The sequence below is a fragment of the Tachyglossus aculeatus genome, chromosome 21 (genome assembly GCF_015852505.1).
Source record: "Tachyglossus aculeatus isolate mTacAcu1 chromosome 21, mTacAcu1.pri, whole genome shotgun sequence".
In the NCBI taxonomy this organism is placed as follows: Eukaryota; Metazoa; Chordata; class Mammalia; order Monotremata; family Tachyglossidae; genus Tachyglossus; species Tachyglossus aculeatus.
Window position 1 is genome coordinate 62,025,371 of NC_052086.1, and position 20,821 is coordinate 62,046,191.

The 20,821-nt window shown below is 51.4% G+C and overlaps 1 protein-coding gene across 1 annotated transcript in view; it reads left to right on the plus strand.

The window, feature by feature from the left end:
* The first annotated feature begins 479 nt into the window (after positions 1 to 479).
* Positions 480 to 20,821, plus strand: part of MICALL2 (MICAL like 2) — a 44,981-nt gene continuing 24,639 nt past the window's right edge. The window contains exons 1-2 of the mRNA XM_038763104.1: positions 480 to 622; positions 16,112 to 16,160. Of these exons, the coding sequence (XP_038619032.1) occupies positions 480 to 622; positions 16,112 to 16,160 (192 nt within the window). The remainder of the gene's footprint in view (positions 623 to 16,111; positions 16,161 to 20,821) is intronic.

Below are 20,821 nucleotides of genomic sequence, written 5' to 3' on the forward strand. Positions count from 1 at the left end.
TCGGGGGGCGTGGCTACCCGGGGGCGTGGTCACGCTGGAGGAGCGATCTCATTGGGGGAGCGATCGCACTGGGGGCGTGGCTACCTCGGGGGCGTGGTCACATTGGAGGAGCGATCTCATTGGGGGAGCGATTACACTGGGGGCGTGGCTTCCTCGGAGGCGTGTCTGCCTCGGGGGCGTGGTCACGCCGGAGGAGCGATCTCATTGGGGGAGCGATCGCACTGGGGGCGTGGCTTCCTCGGGGGCGTGGCTACCTCGGGGTGCGTGGCCAAGACGACCCCAGAGAGAGAGAGGGAGAGGAGTCCGGCGGCGGCGGTCCGGTTGTGTGGCCGTGCTTTCCCGTCCGTCCGTCCGGTCCTGCGGTTCGCCTCTCCCCGTCCGAGCCCCTGCCCTTGGCACCCCGGGAGCCGGGAGCCGGGAGCCGGGAGCCGGCGCCCAAGGAGGAGGCGGGCGGCCGGCCGGCCGGGCGGGCGGCCGGGATGGCTGCCATCCGAGCCCTGCAGCAATGGTGCCGGCAGCAGTGCGAGGGCTACCGGGACGTCTCCATCACCAACATGACCACCTCGTTCCGGGACGGGCTGGCCTTCTGTGCCATCCTGCATCGGCACAGGCCGGACCTCGTGTGAGTAAGCCGGGGGCCCCGGGGGCCCCTGCACCCCCTTGCCAGCCCCCAGCCCCCTCGGCGGAGCGCGGTCAGCCCTCGGAGATTTGTAATAATAATAATAATAAGAAGAAGAAGAACGGCATTTGTTAAGCGCTTACTATGTGCTAAGCGCTGGGGCGGGTCGAGAAGCACCGCGGCTCAGTGGAAAAACCACGGGCTTTGGAGTCACAGGTCATGGGTTCGAATCCCGCCTCCACCACCAGTCTGCTATGTGACCTTGGGCAAGTCACTTAACTTCTCTGAGCCTCAGTTCCCTCATCTGTAAAAATGGGGATTAAGACCGTGAGCCCCACGTGGGACAACTTGATCACATGGTAGCCCCCCCCCCCCCCAGCGCTTAGAACAGTGCTTTGTACATAGTAAGCGCTTGACAGATGCCGTCGTTAATTAATTAATTAATTGTCAGCTGTGTGACTTGGGGCAAGTCGCTTCACTTCTCCGGGCCTCAGTTCCCTCATCTGGAAAATGGGGGTGAGGACTGTGAGCCCCACGTGGGACAACGCTGATTACCTTGTTTCCCCCCCCAGCGTTTAGACGTTAATTAATTAATTAATTGTCAGCTGTGTGACTTGGGGCAAGTCGCTTCACTTCTCTGTGCCTCAGTTACCTCATCTGTAAAATGGGGATTAAGACTGTGAGCCCCCCGTGGGACAACCTGATCACCTTGTATCCTCCCCCCCCCCCCAGCGCTTAGAACAGTGCTTGGCACATAGTAAGCGCTTAACAAATACCAACATTATGATTATTGTTACAAGGTGATCAGGTTGCCCCACGGGGGGCTCACAGACTTCATCCCCATTTTACAGAGGAGGGAACTGAGGCCCAGAGGAGTTAGGCGACTTGCCCAAAGTCACACAGCTGACAATTGGCGGAGCCGGGATTTGAACTTCCCGAGCGCTTAGTCCAGTGCCCTGCACTTAGCGAGCGCTCAATAAATACGATTGAATGAGGGCATGAATGAATGAACCCCTTCCCCAAATCCGGAGCTCCTCGCGGCTGCAGGGCTTATTCATTCATTCATTCAATCGTATTTGTGGAGCACTGACTGTGTGCAGAGCACTCGACTAAGCGCTTTGGAAAGTACAATTCAGCAACAGATTGAGACAATCCCTACCCAACAACGGGCTGGGACCCTTCTTCTCAGGGATCCCAAAGCACTCCACAGGGCTCTCCAGGGAGGGAGCCAGGCGAGGGTTTTATGGCCAGCCATGAATAATAATAACCACAACAATAATAATAATAATAATAACAAATGATGGTATTTGTTAAATGCTGACCATGTGCCAAGCACTGTTTAAGCGCTGGGGTAGATACAAGGTAATCAGGTTGGCTCATGTGGGGCTCACAATCTTAATCCCCCTTTTACAGATAAGGGAACTGAGGCACAGAGAAGTGAAGTGACTTGCCCAAAGTCACCCAGCTGACAAGTGGCGGAGCCGGGATTAGAACCCATGACCTCTGACTCCCAAGCCCAGGCTCTTTCCATAAGCCACGCTGCTTCTAGGAAGCAAAAGTGCACCCTTGGGTGTTAGTAGAGAAGCAGAGTGGTTTAGCGGCTACAATGCAGGGCTGGGAGTCAGAGGACCTGGGTTCTAATCCCTGCTCCACCCCTTGCCGGCTGTATGATCGTGGGCAAGTCACTTAACTTTTCTGAGGCTCACCCTCCTCATCTGTAAAATGGGGTGGAGATCCATGGTCTCCCTCCCGCTTAGACTGAGAGCCCCGCGTGGGGCAAGGACTGTATCCGATGGGATTAGCCTGCATATCCACCAAAGAGCTTGGCACACAGAGAGTAAACACTCAACTCATACCACAATTGTGATTTAATGATAATCGCTGCCCTTGAAGGAGTAACCGTAGGGAAGTAGTGGAAAGAGTACGGGCTCGGGAGTCAGAAGACCTGGGTTCTAATCCCAGCTCGGCCGCTTGTCTGATGTGTGATCTTGGGCAAGTCACTTAATTTGTGTGTGTCAGTTATCTCATCTGCAAAATAATAGTAATAATAATGGTATTTGTTAAGCGCCTACTCTGGGCCAAGCACTGTTCTAAGCTCTAGGATAGATACAAGATAATCAGGTTGTCCCACGTGGGGCTCACAGTCTTAATCCCCATTTTACAGACAAGGTAACCGAGGCACAGAGAAGTTAAGTGGCCTGCCCAAGCTCACACAGTAGGCGAGTGGCGGAGCTAGGATTAGAACCCACATCCTCCGACTCCCAAGCCCGTGTTCTTTCCACTAAGCCACTGGCATCGAGACTGTGAGCCCATGTGGGTTAGGGACTGTGTTCAACCCGATTTGATTGTCGTATCAACCCCGGTGCTTAGTACAGTGCCTGTCACATAGTAAGCGCTTAACAAATATTATGATGATGATGATGATTATTATTCTGATCGGAGTGGTCAGAGCTCTCCTGGACTGAAGTCCATGTGGTCCTGCCCGCTCTGGAAGCAGCTGCTGAGGGTGGGTATTCTGGGGAAGGAGGACTATGTGGGAAGGCTGCAGCCGAAGGCAAAGAGGACCGGAGCCTGCACGACTGAATGGGAACCGTGTTTCTCACCGTCTCCCCGCCCCGCTGCTCCTGAACAGTGGCGTCAGCCCAACCACAGAGAAAGCCAGGAAAGACTCCCAGCAAATGGCTCTTCTACTTTCTCTCTCTTTCTCCTCCGCTTCTTAGGACTTCTCTCCTCCATGGGTTGTGAAACCCCACTGCTGACTTGTAAACACTCGGATATTTTTTGTTACAAAACAAGTTTAAACACCAGTTAGGGACTGTTTGTGTCGGTTGTTTGAGAAAGAAAATGTTTGTGTAGGATCAGCTTCCCATGTGTATCCAAACGACTCTTTTCAGCGCTTTTTCTCCGTTGAGGAAATACATGGCACTTAAAACTTGCTGGAAATTCCCTGCCCAATTTCCCTGCCGGGAAAACAGACAGTACACTGATTCTGGAGAAGGCTTGCGCCTTTTACCAGTAACCTACATCTCTTTGGTAATGGGGGTGGAGTTGCAATGTCTTAAGGGTGGCATGGTGGAGGGGAACCAGAGGGTGGGACTGAGCTTGGCCTATCGGGTCAGCGTGATTCTGTAGCCTCCCTACCTCCCTTTGGGGGTGTCTCCCTGGGGCTCTCCATCCCCGCCCCAGAGGAGCCGGGCAACAGAGTGAGGCAGGAAAGTGGTGAGTCAGCCCGGCAGAGATGCGTGTCTTAACGGGTCTAGCATCCCCTCTCCAAGTCTACTTCATGTGCCTCTTGAATCCTGGCTGGCTTCCTGCTCTAGCTGCTCTCTAAGTGTTCCCCAGCTGGCTGAGTGTGCATGACTGTCCCAGGAGGACAGCGTGTTTCCTCCCGCTCATGCCGAAGGGCCCGGCTGCTCTTGTGCGCTCTCGTTTCCCCCTTGCCTTTTCCCCATAGGTTCCACCTACAGTGCTGAAATTCCCTGAGTTGGCCCAGAACCCAGCAGCCAGCCCGACGGTGGGATTTCCCCCATTCTTTCGCAGCCACTGCCACGGGTCCAGTTTACTTCCTGATTCGTCATCGCAGTGTGTGCCAGCGTGACTCCAGAATGGCTCCCAGAAGTACTTTTTCTCTCCTCTTCCTTGGTCTGGGCAGGTCCTTGCCCTAGGCCAGTCTCTGAGGAAACTCCCGGGAAGGGCTTTGAGAGAATTCCCAGGCAGTTGCTGGGGCATCTGGTTGGCCCGATGCGGTCAGCTGCCCGAGTGACCCACGGCCGAGCCAGAGGCAGCAATGATCCTAGCCGGACAGGGGGCGAGCCTCCTGAACCAAGCTGACTTCTGGACTCTCGGCCCGTTGAGTTCCGGCAGAACCGCCCTAGAAGGTGAAAATCCATCTTGAGTTGAACCCTTCCGTAGCTTACACCTCAAAACCTCAGGAAGTAAGTGCCTGTTATGTGCCAGGCACTGTACTAAGTGCTGGGGTAGATGCAAGGTAATTGGAGTGGCTCGCGTAGGGTTCACAGTCTTAGGCTTCATTTTACAGACGAGGTAATTGAGGCACAGAGAAGGGAAGTGACTTTCCCAAAGTCACACAGGAGATAAGCATCAGAGCTGGGATTAGGACCCAGGTCCTCTGACTCTCAGGCCTGTGCATTTTCCATGCGGCTTCTCAAAAGTGCTTCCTTTCATGTAACCTGCATCCCACATGCTTCAGCTTAAGCGCCTTGTTCTGCTGATTCCCCTCTCCTGAATAAGGGCCCTCTGTAAGCTTGAAATCCATCTTAAACTTGCTCTCAACCTTCTCTTCCTTAGGCCAATCATCCCAGTTCCCTGAACCTCGCCTCAGGGGTAGACTTTTCAACCCTTCGTGGCTCCGTCCAAGTTTTCCAGCAGCACCCACTTGGGTTGCGGAGCCCAGGACGAGACTGGTTGCTGCTGCCTGGGCTGGGGCGGGGAGAGGCACCGTCAGGAAGATGAAGTGGCGGGACAGACGTCACGGGGACCGGAGCGGTCGTGGGTGGGTGGCCTGCTCCCCTCCTTTCTCTTCTTTCTGCCTTCTTAGAGTGGGAATGGAAACTGTGTCCTAGGGGAGGCCGGGGAAAGGCTAGGGAGGGGCGCTGCCTGCACAATGGTGTGGCAGGCCTCCGGTGAAGACCCACAGGCACAGGTTTTGGTAATGTCACAGGGGCCTCCAGCGCCAGTCTCCCCCAACCAGGTAAGCAGTGGCGGATTAGCCTGAACAAATGGCCACACCCTTGGCAGGCCCGTGCCTGCTCTTGGGCCAGAAAAGAGAGTGCTGTGGGGCTGGCAAGTAGCTGGAGGCCACAGGTGCCTTCCCCCCTGCCAGGTGTGGAGGTTTGCATTTCTTCCCTAGAGTGTCATGGTGAACGAACAGGCCCATGCGGTCTTTTAGACTGTGAGCCCACTGTTGGGTAGGGACTGTCTCTATATATTGCCAATTTGTACTTCCCAAACGCTTAGTACAGTGCTCTGCACACAGTAAGCGCTCAATAAATACGATTGATGATGATGATGCCACTTCAGGGCCTCTGGTGACAGCTAAGGGAGTTGCCTGGAGAAGGGAAGGCTGGAGGGGGTGGGGGCACTGGGTGACATTTTCCACAAGGAAGAAAAGATTGTGTTTGCATGCTAGAAATTGAGCATACGTTCGGGACAAGAGGGAACAGATTGGAATTGCAGCAGGAGGGATTTAGGTTAGACCGCGGGATGAACTTCCTGCGTTATGGGTCACACTGTAATATGCCCCTAAGGAAGGTTTTAGTGTCTTCTCTGCAGGTATTGATCCAAGGACAGGCAACAACTGTTAGGGGAGGGCAGGCCTGTCTGGAAGCCAGGGTGGTGTGGATTGGGTGACTTTTCCAAGTCCTTTGGAGTCCTGGACTTTGTTCTGAAGTGGCTGGAAACCCCCCACCCCCCTGCATCCTTTACTGCTCTGGCAAAGACCCAGAGGGAAGAATTGGCTCCTCCTGGCTGAGCAGCAGCAGTCCTACCGTCGTGGTAGTTATTGAGCCCATGGGGCTGCAATGCATTGTTCTAAGCACCTGGGAAAGTATAGCAGAAGCATGAGACATGTTCCCCACTCACAAGCAGCTGACACGCTAAAGGGGGGAGGCAGACAGTAAATTATTTAAAAATACAGTAATTGGAATAAGCCCATTGACTGTCCATCTATCCATGTTGGGGGAGGATAGAAATAAATATACAAGGGCTGGAAGTGGCTGATGGGTTGCTGCAACTTGAGTTTGGGGAATTAATCGGGGAAGGCTTGGAGGAGATGAGATGGTAGGAGGTCCTTGAAGATAGGGATAGTGGTGGTCTGTCGGATTAGCTGGGGGATGGAGTTCCAGGCTGGGATAGCAGTGTGAGCAGGGGGAGGGAGGCGGGAAAGTGGAGACCAAGAAACAACTAGAAGATTGGCCTGGGAGGAATGAAGAGAGTGTGCTGGAGGTAGTGGGTAAAGAAGGCTTCTCTGCCACCTTCTGCCCTCCTCTGTCCCCGCCCCCCATATACACAGGGCATTCATTCAATCAAATTAATTGAGCGCTTATGTATTAAGCATTTGGGAGAGCACAATACAACAATAAACAGACACATTCCCTGCCCACAATGAACTTAACAGTCTAAATGGGGGGAGGCAGACATTAATATACGTAAATAAATTACAGATATGTACATAAGTGCCATGGGGCTGGAAGGGGGGTTGAACAAAGGGAGCAAGTCAGGGTGTCGCAGAAGGGAGTGGGAGAAGAGGAAAGGGAGCCTTAGGGAAGCCCTCTTGGAGGAGATGTGCCTTCATTAAGGCTTTGAAGTGGGGGAAGGTAATTGTCGGATTTGAGGAGGGAGGGGGTTTCAGGCCAGAAGCGGGACATGGACGAGGGGTTGGCAACGAGATAGAGGCACAGTGAGAAGATTAGCATTAGAGGAGCACAATGTGAGGGCTGGCTCATAGTTGAAGAGAAGCGAGGTGAGGTAGGAGGGGGCAAGGTGATTGAATGCTTTAAAGCCAACGGTGAGGAGTTTTTGTTTGATGAGGAGGTAGATGGGCAGCCACGTGAGTTTTTTGAGGAGTGGGGAAAATGTCCTGAATGTTCTTATAGAAAAATGATCTGGGCAGCAGAGTGACGTATGGACTGGAGTGGGGAGAGACAGGAGGCCGGGAGGTCAGCAAGGAGGCTGATGCAGTGATCCAGGCAGGATAGGATAAGTGAAGGTACTACCGTGGTAGCAGTTTGGATGGAGAGAAAAGGAGGGATTTTAGCAATGTCGTGAAGGTGGGACTGACAGGATTTAGTGATGGATCGAATATGTGGGTTGAATGAGAGAGAGAGGAGTCAAGGATAATGCCAGGGATACGGGTTTGTGAGACGGGAAGGATGGTGGTGCCGTCTATAGTGAGTGATGGAAAAATCGGGGCAGGACAGGGTAGCTCGGGTCAATCAGCCAACATTCCACTGAGATGCACATTTCCCTTCTGGTTGCAACCGGGTGCTTTCCCGGCCCAAACTGGCTTTAATGCCAAGCCCCGTTGGAGGTGATGGCGGTGGGGGCGGGGGGGAGCGGGTGTGCGCCTGTGGCCAGCTCTGCTTTTGAAGTTCATACATCCAGCATTCATTCAGGAAGCGGTGGGGCCGTCTAAAACCCCGGCATCAATGGAGACCTTCTATTCTGGGCCTTGGAGCCTGGAATCCAAGGGGCAGGCTGCTTTAATCATCTTTCTCGCTTCCTGTTGATTTCTGCTGGAGAATGCAGGGAGAAGGAAGTTATTTTTCTCCCGCGCTCTGACCGATGTTGGGCAGCTGGGTGCTGCCACTTGTTTATTGCCTCTCCGGGAAGAGGAGAGCCTGAGGCCAGAGACGGCCCAATTTGTCCCTCTCCCAACTTTTCGTGTGTTTCACCTCCTTTGGCTTCGCCCTTAGCTAGGGAGATGACCAAGTGTTCGAACCTGTTTAACTTGGGAAACCCACGGGGAGGGAAGGGTTTTCTGTCGAGGGTGCCGACCATTGGTCTTCTAGGTCTGGAGAGGCCCGGAAAGAGGGAACGAGCTTAAAGTAAAGTAGGGGAGGATTAGTTTAAAAGCTAAGAAGGCTTTCTAAGCCTGGAGGGGAAAGGTGTTTACTATATGCAGAGCACTGCATTAAGCATTTGGGAGAGTACAGTTAAACAGAGTTGGTAGACGCATTCCCTGCACACAGTGAGCTTAAAGTTTAGAGAGGTAACTGAGGCACAGAGAAGTTTGTGCCTTGGCCAGGGTCACCCAGCAGACAAGTGGCACAGTTGAGATTAGAACTCAGTTCTCTGACTCCCATGCTCTCATGTTCTTTGCACTAGGCCATGCCTGCCACATGATTATGATGCCAGAGGTGGAAAGGGGAAGTTCAGTTCCTTGAATTTCCCAGGGCTCTGGCAGCTCTGGTGTCCATCACTGCCCACCATCCATCCCTCCCCCCTCAGGATCTCCTGGGCTCTACTCCATCAAGGAAAGGGGCTGGGTGTTTGAGCTGGGCCCTCCTCATCCCTCACGCTAGAGGAGCAGCGGGGTTCAGTGGAAAGAGCACGGGCTTGGGAGTCAGAGATCATGGGTTCTAATCCTGGCTCTGCCGCCTATCGGCTGTGTGACTTTGGGCAAGTCACTTCACTTCTCCGTGCCTCAGTTACCTCATCTGTAAAATGGGGATTAAGATTGTGAGTCCCACATGGGACAAACTGATCACCTTATATCCCCCCCCCCCATGCTTAGTACAGTGCTTTGCACATAGTAAGTGCTTAACAAATACCATCATTATTATTATTATCCCCTACTTCCTTCACTGGGGTCTGGTGATGGCTTCTGGCTTGTTGATCATGTCTAGGTTGGGACCAACTATGAGGTTTTAGTTAACTCCTGGTATCAGAATAATAATAATGGTATTTATTGGGTGCTTATTGGGTGCCAAAACACTGTACATAGCGCTGGGACAGATACAAGGTAATGAGATTAGACATGGTCCCAGTCCCACATGGGGTTCATAGTCTGAGGGAGAGCAGAGATCTGGCCCCCATTTTACAGCTGAGGAAGTTGAGGCCCATAGGGGTTAAGTGACATTCCCAAGGTTCCTAAGGACATTCCATCAGCGATATGATGGAATGGAGAATAGAACCCAGGTCTCCTGACTCTTAATCCCCTGCTTTTCCCCTTGGCTAGGTAGCAATCTCTCTTCGGGGATGTAGCGTCAGAGAATGAAGCAACCATTTCCTAGTAACAATCTGACTCTCTCTCTCTCTCGCAATAGTGAGTAATGTGGTGAGTGAGCGAGCAGAGGGGCTGCACTCTTGGTGGGATTAATTCCAGATGTGCTAGAGGAGCTGGGGTGGAAAGGCTTTGATGACGTGCTCTTCTTTCCCTGCTGCCCGCTTAAGCCTTCCAACTCCTCTCCTCGAGCCCTGGGCTGCCAACCCACCTCTGCCACTCTGCCCGGCCCTCCGTCTCCAGCCTCAGGCGGCTCTGTTTGGGTTCTAGACCCACATGAGGTCAGCATCTCATCAGCATGAGACTTCCCAGGAATTCAACTTCCCAGAAATCCATATGCCCATCAGAATGGGAAGCTGGGGATCTGGGAGCAGCTGCTGGTTCTGGTTACCTCACAGATGTTCACATGCACCATTAATGGTGGGAGCCAAAGCAAGTTGGTGGGCTGGATAATAATGATAATGATAATAGTGATATTTGTTAAGTGTTTACTATGTGCCAAGCCCTATTCTAAGCACTGGGGTGGATACAAGGTTATCAGATTGGACACAGCCCCTGTCCAACATGGGGCTCACTGTTGGGGCTAGGAGGGAGTAGGATTGAATTCCCATTTTACAAATGAGGAAACTGAGGCGCAGAGAAGTGAAGTGACTTGCCCAAGGTCACCTAACAGACAAGTGGCAGGGGCGGGATTAGAACTCAGGTCTTCTGGCTCCCAGGCCCGTGCTCTTTCCACTAGGCCAGGTTGGTCCTCGTTCTGCTGGACGCTAGAGTTGAGGAAGAGGGGAAGAGGTAGGAGGGGAGGGGGTGCCCATCCGCCTACCCCGCAGATCGGGGTGGTGCTAGACAAGAAGAAGGGTAGTCTAATGGAATGAGCATGGGTCTGCCATTGGCCAGCTGAGTGACTTTGAGAAAGCCGCATAACCTTTCTGTGCCTCTGTTTCCTAATCTATCAAACAGATTACACTGAAACTGAGAAGCAGCCTGGTTTAGGGAAGAGCACGGTCTTGGGAGTCAGAGGTCGTGGGTTCTAATCCCGGCTCCGCCACTTGTCTGCTTTGTGACTTTGGGGAAGTCACTTCACTTCTCTACGCCTCTGTCACCCCATCTGTAAAATGGGGATTAAGACTGTGAGCCCCACGTAGGACAACCTGATTACCTCGTATCTACCCCAGCTCTTAGAACAGTGCTTGGCATATAGTAAGCGTTTAACAAATACCATCATTATTAAACAGGGCCAGTGTGGGCCCTCTTTACCTCATAGAGATGTAGTCAGGAAGAACTGAGATAAATTGAAAGGATTTGGGGTGTAGTGGGAGAAGAGGGTGGTTAAGTGTCGGGAGAGAGCTGGTTGAGTGCTTCAAAGGGCTGGGAACATGTATGCTATCTGGTATATTGAACTCTCCCAAGCGCTTAGTACAGTGCTCTGCACACTGTCAGTGCTTAATAAGTATGGTTGAAACACTCAGAAGTGTAGAACGTATGATAAATCAAAACACTTTTGAGTAATAACATTCAGAAGTTCCAGGACAGGAGTTTCTGCTTGAATCAGTAAATCACTGGTATTTATTGAAAACATTGTGGACAGAGTACTGTATTAAGCGTTTGAGAGAATTCCATAGGGTAATCAATCAATCGTATTGAGTGCTTACTGGATGCAGAGCACCGTATTAAGTGCTTGCCACTGTACTAGGCACTCGGGTCTGCTTGAACTAAGCAGACCCAAACCCTGCTCTCCAAGGCCTTACAATCTAGTGGAGGGGAATGAGGAACCAGTGGAGATTTTGGAGGAGTGGGGAGAAGTGTGACAGAATGATATTTTAGAAGAATGATCTGGGCAGCAGAGTGAAATATGGTCTGGAGGCAGGGAGATCAGCTAGGTGTCGATGCAAGAGTCAAGCCAGGATATGACAAATGCCCGCTTCAGCTTGGTGGCTGTTTGGATGGAGGGGAGGGGTGGATTCTGGAAATGTCGTGGAGGAAAAACTGACGGGATTTGACTGCAGCCTCAAAGAAAGGAAGGAGTCCAGGATTATGTCAAGGTTACTGTGAGATTGCAGAGGCAGAGATTAGACTAACAAGGGAGATTTAAGAGTATTCTGCAGAGCAGTGAGAGTTGAAACTGGAGGAGTGAATGTAAAGTGAGGAGAGAAATGTTTCTAAGAATCAGCAGGTTTCAGTAGTAGTTCCGCCAAGAGTGTGATGATGGTTCTTGGGCTCTTGTAGGTGGGGATGGGAGGAGTAGCAGTTTAGTCTGGGGACCCTAAGACTCACCATTGGCCACAGCGAGACTCACTGCTGCAAGCCTCCCTGTGTAGACAGAAAGACCAATCTCGGCCGTCTCGGAGTCCCTAGGGGCAGAGGATGCTCTGGATAGTAGCTGCTCATAGGACCGACACTGACTGCGCTGGCTGGTGGGCTTTGGGCTGGACAGGAGCTACGGGGAGGTTGGGCAGGGGTTGGTATGACTCGTCTACATGGAAACCCTCTCCCCAGCCATCAATCTCCCCTTTTCTTCCCACTCCCCCAAGCTCCTTCCGGGCCTAGCTCCCAGTTTATCTTCTACAGGAAGTCTTTCTCCAATAGGCAGAAAAAGCTGTGAACTCACCCCAGGCTTCGGTGAGGGCTTTGCAGGTGGGGAAAAACGCGGAGGAGGGCTGGGGGAAGGAAGTTCCAGGCCTCCCGGGAGCTCAGGGTTGGAGGCGGGCTTGGGAGGAAGGAAGAGTGTGAACGAGGGTGTAGGGAGCGGTTTACCCATTTGCCCGTGAAGGACGTACTGAAACAGTTCGGATGGTTTTGCACCTAACTGTGTGATCTGCCCATCCATCTTGTCAATCTCACGAAGTGCTTAGAAAGCAGAGATCCTGGTAGTTTCGAACCCTTTGAGCCTCTACCTTCTCCACTTTCTCCTCCTCAGCACCCCAGCCAACTTTTTTTAGCAAATGTTAACTGCTGATGAGAGGACAGAAGGGGAGATGCCCTTGCCCTCTGCTGTCTGTTTCTCTCCCTCCTCCTACACCTAGGCCCAGTGGTTCGGCTGGGCTTTCAGAGCGATCTGAGTAGCTGGAAGGAAACCCCAAACTCTGCACTCGGCGGCTCTTTGTGTGACTGTGCACCGTTGGGGAGAGGACAGGGGTTGGGCCTGGATCGGATCTGGCAGTCTGGGAGTGGTGGGATTAAGTGCTTATTTAAATCTCGAGGTGCCTTTGTTCTATTTGAAGATTCTGCATTGTTTGAAACACGATTCCCAGGAGGCACTGACGGAGCTGTCAGACGTGACGTGGCTATTATTTTTCTGACTCAGTGGAAACTGGTGTTTTGCCTTTCATTTACCCGCCTTTTCCGAGGAGGGGTGGGTGGGTGGGCAGTTTCTAATTTTTGCACCTAGGGAAACTGAGGCAGAGAGTAGCAAAGTAATGGTAATAGTATTTATTAAGCACTTACTAAGTGCTGTGCACTCCGCCTATCTTTACAAGCCACAAAGGGCCCACAGTCTAAAGAGGGAGGGAGAGCAGGTATTCTATTCCCATTTAATAGATGAGAAAACTAAGCCTAAAATGGAGTTGTGGCCTTCTTTAGGGTAGGGGATACCAAAGCAACTGCCTCAGGCTCTCCTGGTGAGCAGAACTCCCTTCACACTGCTATCCCACATCATAGCAGTGTTTCCTAGTGGGAAGAGCACAGCCTGGGAGTCCGAGGACCTGAATTCTAATCCTGACTCTGCCACTTGCCCGCTGTGTGAATTTGGGCCAGTCACGTCACTTCTCTTGGTTTCAGTTTACTCCTCTGTGAAAAGGGGGTTAAATAGCTGTTCTCCCTCACCTTAAGTCTGGGAACTCTTTGTGGGACAAGGACTGTGTCTGATTTGATTGTATTTACTCCAGGGTTTGGTATATAGTAAGTGCATGTCACAATTATTATTTAGTAATAGATAAGTAGTAGATAAGATTAGTAGATAATCTTCTAGACTGTGAGCCCGTTGTTGGGTAGGGACTGTCTCTATATGTTGCCAACTTGTACTTCCCAAGCGCTTAGTACAGTGTTCTGCACACAGTAAGCACTCAATATATGCAATTGAATGAATGAATGAATGAATAGTAGCCACTCTCCAGATTTCTGCTCAATCAATCCACGAGATTGAGTGCTTCCTGAGAGCAGAGCACTGTGCTAAGCACATAGGAGAGTACATCAGAAGCAAGCCATGTATTCCCTGCCCTCAAGGAACTGATGCTGTAATGCTCACTGGAGTGGGGAGGAGGAGGAGGAGGAGTGGGGGGCGCGGGGCTGGGGGGAGCGGAACGTGGGACAGGATGACCCATAGTGTCCAATCTTGCTGGAAACAATCCAGGCACTTGGGCCCTGGAGCTGTCTGGAGTAGGTGGGATGGGAAGGACCTGAGGAGCAACTATGGCAGGTGTGCAGGTGTGTTCTTGGGAATCTAATGGCTGCACTTTGTCAGTATCGATGGAGGTGAAGAGGTTGACGATCTCCTCCTTCCGATGGCCTAAGGCAGCAGCCACCCAGCAGATTAGAGCCCAGAAGAGAGCATCCCCAATGTTTGGCCGGGCGTAATCAATCATTCAATCAATTGTATTTATTGAGCACTTACTATGTGCAAAGCACTGTACTAAGTGCTTGGGAGAGTGCCGTACAACAGAGTTAGCAGACACAGTCCCTTCCCACAGTGAGCTTAGAGTCTAGAGGCAATTCATTCATTCATTCAACCATATTTATTGAGCACTTACTGTGTGCAGAGCGCTGTAATAAGCACTTGGAGAGTACAATTCAGCAACAAAGAGGAACGATCCCTTCCCACAGCGGGCTCATACCAGTTGTATAATAGCATTTTATTGAGCGCTTACTGTGTGGCAAGCACTGTACTAAGTGTGGGGAAAAATACACTGCTGAGAGTTAGACATGGTCCCTGGCCCATCGGTCAGTCAATCAATGTTATTTATTAAATGTTTATTGTGCACGGAGCACTGTACTGAATGCCGAAATATGCAAGTCAGAATTGAATGTGGTACCTGGCCCTCCAGGGCCTCACAATTGAAGCCGGGGAAGGGTTTGCGACAGACACGGGAGGAGAGATGAAATCATATAAATGGAAGACAACATAAGACAAAGTTCAGAGTCCAGCCACTCTGGAGGTAAAGGGGACCTTTAGGGGCCCCAGGATGCCACCGCCCACATCAGTGAGAGCCCAGTCACAATCGAAGCAGCATGGCTCAGTGGAACGAGCACGGGCTTTGGAGTCAGAGGTCATGGGTTCAAATCCCAACTCTGCCAGTTGTCAGCCATGTGACTTTGGGCAAGTCACTTAACTTCTCTGTGCTGCAGTTACCTCATCTGTACAATGGGGATTAAGATTGTGAGCCCCCCGTGAGACAACCTGTGCACCTTGTAACCTCTCCAGCGCTCTTCTAGACTGTGAGCCTGTTGTTGGGTAGGGACCGTCTCTATATGTTGCCAACTTGTACTTCCCAAGCGCTTAGTACAGTGCTCTACACACAGTAAGCACTCAATAAATATGATTGAATGAATGAATCAAAGCTTCCCAGCGCCCTGAAATCTATGAGATGGCACCCCACTGCAGATTAATCACCCAAAGCCCTGCGGGCCTGGGCCTTGTTGGGAGTGGGGATCTGGGGAGCTTGTTGTGGGCAGGGAATGTGTCTGTTTATTGTTATATTGTACTCTCCCAAGTGCTTAGTACAGTACTCTTCACACAGTAAGTGCTCAATAATTACGTTTGAAGGAACAATTGGAAGGGTGGCAGGAGTTCCCAGTGGTTTTGCTGGGCAGTTGGATGGGCAGAGAGGCCGAAGGGCATTCTGCTACCACCGTCCCGCTACCTCCTCTCACTCCGGTATACCTTTCGTCAAAGTAGTCTTTGTCAAATTGAATTATCTTTGAAGTATATGCACATTGTACCCTCATACAGGCTGAAAGCTCTTGTAGGTGGGGACTGCTTCGGTTTAACTTACTTCGGACAACTAGTCAGCACATCCGTGGGTGTTTTCTGATTGCTAGTTGTGGCTGATTAAGGCTGGTAAAAGTCTAGTCCCTGCATTGTTGAAGATCCCAGGGTCCGCTACTTTCTGGGGCTCTCAGATAGTGTCTGATCTGGTGGCCGGGCGTCTTTTTAACCCTTCAGTGGCTGCTGCCAGCTCTCTGCCCCTGCCCTCTGCCTCCTGGCCAACCAACTCCCTTCAGCAATCGTCCATGATATACTCCACCTTGCTCCCTGCAGCCCCCAGGCCCCAGCAGTGAGACGGCAAAGGCCGTGGGTTGGTCTCCTCAGTGGCCACATCCTCCCTGAGACTGTCTCCAACTTCAGCAGAGCACTCTGTGTGTTGTAGGGGTTTTTTAATGGTATTTAAGTGCTTACTATGTTCCAGCCACTATACTAAGGACTTTGTTAGAGACAACCTAATCAGGTGGGGCTCAGAGTCTTAACCTTCATGAACAGTTGGGATAACTGAGGCACAGAGCAGTAAAGTGATTTGCCCAAGGTCATATGGTAGACAAGTGGAAGATCTGGGATTAGAAACCGGATCCTCTTAATCCCAGGCCTGTGCTCCTTTCACTAGGCCACACTGCTTCTCCAATGGGGAAAGCAGAGGGGGAGGGGGACAGATGGAGCCCCTATATTGGCATCAGCAGGGCTTGGGGAGGAAGCAGAGAGGCGCTGCTGTGGGCCAGCCCACCTGGCTCCACTTTCACCTTGCCCTGTGTGTCTCTTTCAGAAACTTCAATGCTCTCAGTAAAGAAAACATTTATGAAAACAACAAGTTGGTAAGTGCCTTTCTGTTCCTTCTGCCTCAGTGGTGGTGCCCCCACCTCTCCGTTGGGACCAAAACTATGCTGATGATATTTGGTAAGTGCTAAGCCCTGTACTAAGCACAGGGGGAGGTACAAGACAATCAGATCAGACACAGTACCTGTCCCTGACATGGTGCTCGCTTTGCAAAGCGGGGAGGGAGAACCTGTATTTCATCTCCATTTTACGGATGAGGAAACTGAGGCCTAGAGAAGTTATGTGACTCCCGCCACCCCCCCACAAAAAAAGTCACAAAGCAGGCAAGTGGCAGAGGTGGGATTAGAATCCAGGTCTCCTAACACTCAGGCTTCTGCTCTTTCCACTATGTCACATTGCTTAGGGATCTGAGTCTGGGGGCCATACCTCTCTCTCCCTCTCTAGACTGTAAACTCATTGTGGGTGGGGAATGTGTGTTTATTGTTGTAGTAAGTGCTCAATAAATACGATTGAACGAATGAATGAGTGGAACTGACACTCCTCTCAGGCCACGTTTGTGTTCCCCTAGGGCTGCGGGTTACCACCATGCCCCATGCTCAGTCATGGAAGGGGAAACAAGGCAATCTGTTCAGAGCCTGACACCCAACCACGAGGGTCCTGACACCCAGCCCCATCAGGTGCCCTCACCCCATTCTGTCGATGAATTAATCACATTTATTGAGCTCTTACTTTGTGCAGAGAACTGTACTCGCACTTGGGAGAGTACAATATAAGAACATAGTCGACATACTGCCTGCCCACAATGAACTTACAGTCCAGAGGGGGAGACGGGCAATAATATAAATGAGCCGGAGCTCCAGAGTTATGGTTCTCTCCCTCCCTTTCCCCCTCTGTACTGGGTGATGGGAATGTCCGGTCCACCCAGAGTTGCTGAGTCCTGGGCCGGGAACTCACAGAGGGGAAGGCAAAGGGTGGGCCTGGGAGGAGGGGATGGGTGAGCCCGGGGTGGCTCCGGGAGCATAGACCACCCATCTACTCTCCGGGGGCTGGGAGCGTGGGCTGAGTCCAGGGAGCGCCCAGCGCTTCTGTTTTATGGACTTCAGCTGCTTGTTTCACTTTCCACCGAGGCTAGAGTTGGCCTGAGTTGCCCCGTGGCCTGGAATAGGCCCTAGGGTCTGGATACACATCCGGCATGCTCCCTCCAGGTCAGCCAAAGAGCATTCCTTGAGTGACCACAAGGCAGACAACAAGGAAGATAGCCCTGTATGGGCCCTTGAGGCGCAAAGTTTCCATGATCCCAGAGTCCTTAGCAGAGCCGAGGGGCCATCCTTTCTCTGATTGTTGACTCTCTCATTAGCCTTTCTCCTCTTTCTCCTCTTGGTTCTCCTGGCTCTCCGGTCACTCCTCAGTCTTTTTTACTAGCTCTGCCTGTCCTCCCACTCCTTAACTTTGGGGGTCCCTGGAGATTCAGTTCTGGGTCCCCTTCCATTCACCGTCCCCATCCACTTCTTTGGGGAGCTCTCAGTTTCCACTACCATCTTTACACTCATGACTCCCAAATCTCCCTCCCAACATATCTCTGCAATCTCTCTTCTCCATCTGGTTCCAGTACATCTGTACATGAATGTCCTTCAGGCACATCAAGCTCAACAGGCCCCAAATTGAACACCTCATCTTCCCTCCCAAATCTCATCCACATAATCTCATCCCAGTACTGTTAACAACCCCACCATCCTCTCCATCCCTCGAGCCGATAACCTCAGCATTATTGTCCTTGACACCTCTCTTTCAGTCTCCATTTTCAGTCACCAAATCCTGCAGGTTGTAATTTCGCAACATTTCCAGAATTCACCCTTTCCTCTCCATCCAAGCTACCTCCATACTGGTCCAAGCACTTGTCATATCCCACCTGGATTACTGCATCAGCCTCCAGTCTTTCCTCTCTCCAGTTCTTAACTTACTCTGCTGCCCATTTAATGTTCCTAGAACATAATTTTTCCCATCTCCCCACTCTTTAAAATTCTCCAATGGTTGCCAATTCCTCTGCTTGTCAAGCAGAAACTCTTAACCACTGGCTTTTCGGCACTCCATCAACTCTCTCCCCATGACTTATCCTTGCTTTTTCCCACTACAATTGAGCCCTCACACTTGGCTCCTCTGATACCAACCTATTTACTGTGCTTCATCCTCATCTCTAACAACCAACTACTTGCTCATGTCCTCCTTCCTTCCTGGAATTCTTTCCTCCTTCACATCTGGCAGCCCATTATGCTCCCTGTCTTCAAAAACCCTTCTGAAATCACTCCTCTTCCAGGAGCTCTTCCCAGATTGATCTCTCATCTCCCCACTTCTTACCCACCTAAGCATGTGGTACTCACGCTTTCCTCATGCTTTGCCCTTATGTATGGCTTTCTAAGCTCTGTTTCTTCCTCTTTCTGTAACTTATTTTAATGTATTCCTCCCCCACTAGGTTGTAAGCTCCTTGAGGCCAGGGGTCTTGTCTACCTTAATCTAGCGTACTCTCCTAAGTGCTTGAAACAGTGCTCTGAACAGAATAGATGCTCAATAAATATGACTGATAGATTGATCAATCAGTCGAGGAGGTCTGTAGGGCAGCAAGCGAGGCTCAAGAACAGCTGCTGGGAATTCGGTGGGAAAAACAGCGTTTTCTGATTCTGATGCCCTGGGGGCAGGGCCTAGAGGCCCTGTGAGTGTGGAGATCATCCCCATCCATGACATATCTGGGCCTGTGAAATCCAAGAGCCAGGGTTCTAATCCCCTGCTTGATCTTGGGCAAGTCACTTAACCTCTCTGGGCCTCAGTTACCTCATCTGTAGGAAATAGGGGATTAGATTTCACTCTGCCTTCTACTTAGACAGTAAACCCCTAAGAGGGACAGAGACTGTCTTCTGATCTGATGATCTTGTATCCACCCCGGTGCTTAGTAGTGCTTGGCACATAGTAAGCACTTGATAAATGGTATAGACTGTAGCCTGTTCTGGGCAGGGATTGTGTCTACCAACTCTGTTATATTGTAGTTTCCCAAGCGCTTAGTACAGTGCTCTGGACACAGGAAGTGCTCAATAAGTACAACTGATTGAGTTATTATTTTTATTCCCTTTCTCCCCCACCTCCCGGACTGTTCCTCCCCTCCTCTCTGGCAGGCTGCTCCCCTGGAGAGCCAGGGGAGGAGGAGTCACAAACCCAGTGGAGCACGAGGTTTGTTGAACCCCCTCAGCCCACCCCGTGGGTCGGTGCAGCCCCTGCCAGCCATTTTTTTGGAAAGAGGCAGAAGTTTGAAGCCCCTGGAAAATGCAAATTACTTTCCCAGCAGGACCCTGAAATGAACATTTCCCACCTTGGGACTTGCTGTAGTTAAAGGAAACCGTTGAAGATTGTGTAAAAAGCAAAACTGCAATCCTGCAGGACACAAATCCTAGGGAAACAAAGAAGAGGCTTGGCCCGTCCATTGCACAGCCAGCTCAACAGCCCTCCCGGGCACGGCTCTGCAGCGGGTCAAATGCGTGGGTCAAATCTGGGAATTCCTCTCATTTCCCAGGGGATGGAGCTGGAAGCAGAACCAGCTGGAATTTTCTAACTCTGAGTCATTGGGGAGGGACTGTGGATCCCTGGGGGTTCTAAGTTGTTAGAATTCACATCTACACTGGGGAGGTGGGAGGGGGAGAGAAGTAGTGTGTGTGTGTGTGTGTGTGTGTGTGTGTGTGTGTGTGTGTTTAGGGGAAGCAGCTAGAGTTGGGGTAGGGAGGCTGTTGAACTGCCATAGTCAGACCGCTTTGCAGCTCCCGGCCCTTGTGTTTATTAGGTCTGTGAATCCTTCCCATTCTCTGTCCCTCACTTTGGGCTGCTCCCCTTTCACCCCTTGCTCTCTCTAACCTTTGCCTTGTTCACTTCTGACTAATAATAATAGTGTACTTGTTAAGCACTCACTATGTGCCAAGCACTGTTCTAAACGCTGAGGTAGATACAGGTTAATCAGGATGTACACAATTCCTATCCCGTATGTGGCTCACTGTCGAAGTGGGAGGGAGTAAGATTTAATCCCCATTTTTCAGATGGGGTAAATGAGGCAAAGAGAAGCGAAGTGACTTGCCCAAGGTGACACAGCAGACATGTAGCAGAGCCGGAATTAGAACCCAGGTCCTCTGACTCCCAGGCATGTGCTCTTTCCACTAGGCAATGCTGCTTCTCCTGGAGAAGCAGCGTGGCTCACTGGAAAGAGCACGGGCTTTGGAGTCAGAGGTCATGGGTTTAAATCCCGGCTCCGCCAATTGTCAGCTGTGTGACTTTGGGCAAGTCACTTCACTTCTCTGGGCCTCAGTTCGCTCATCTGTAAAATGGGGATTAAGACTGTGAGCCCCCCATGGGACAACCTGATCACCTTGTAAACTCCCCAGCGCTTAGAACAGTGCTTTGCACATAGTAAGCGCTTAATAAATGCCATTATTATTATTATTATTTATTATTCTCCTCTTACCTCCACCGTTCTCAACTTCCTCTGCTCACCCTGCAACTGGGGCACACTGTCCTGCCTGGGCTGATGTCTGCCTAGCGGGAGTACTGGTGGTGGAAATGGGGGGAGGGCAGGTGGGGAGGGGGACAACGTTCTGAGCCTCTCCCATTTTCTGGGCATTTGGGCTGAGATCTGCCCAAATCCTCCGATCTGCTGGAAGCCTGCCTC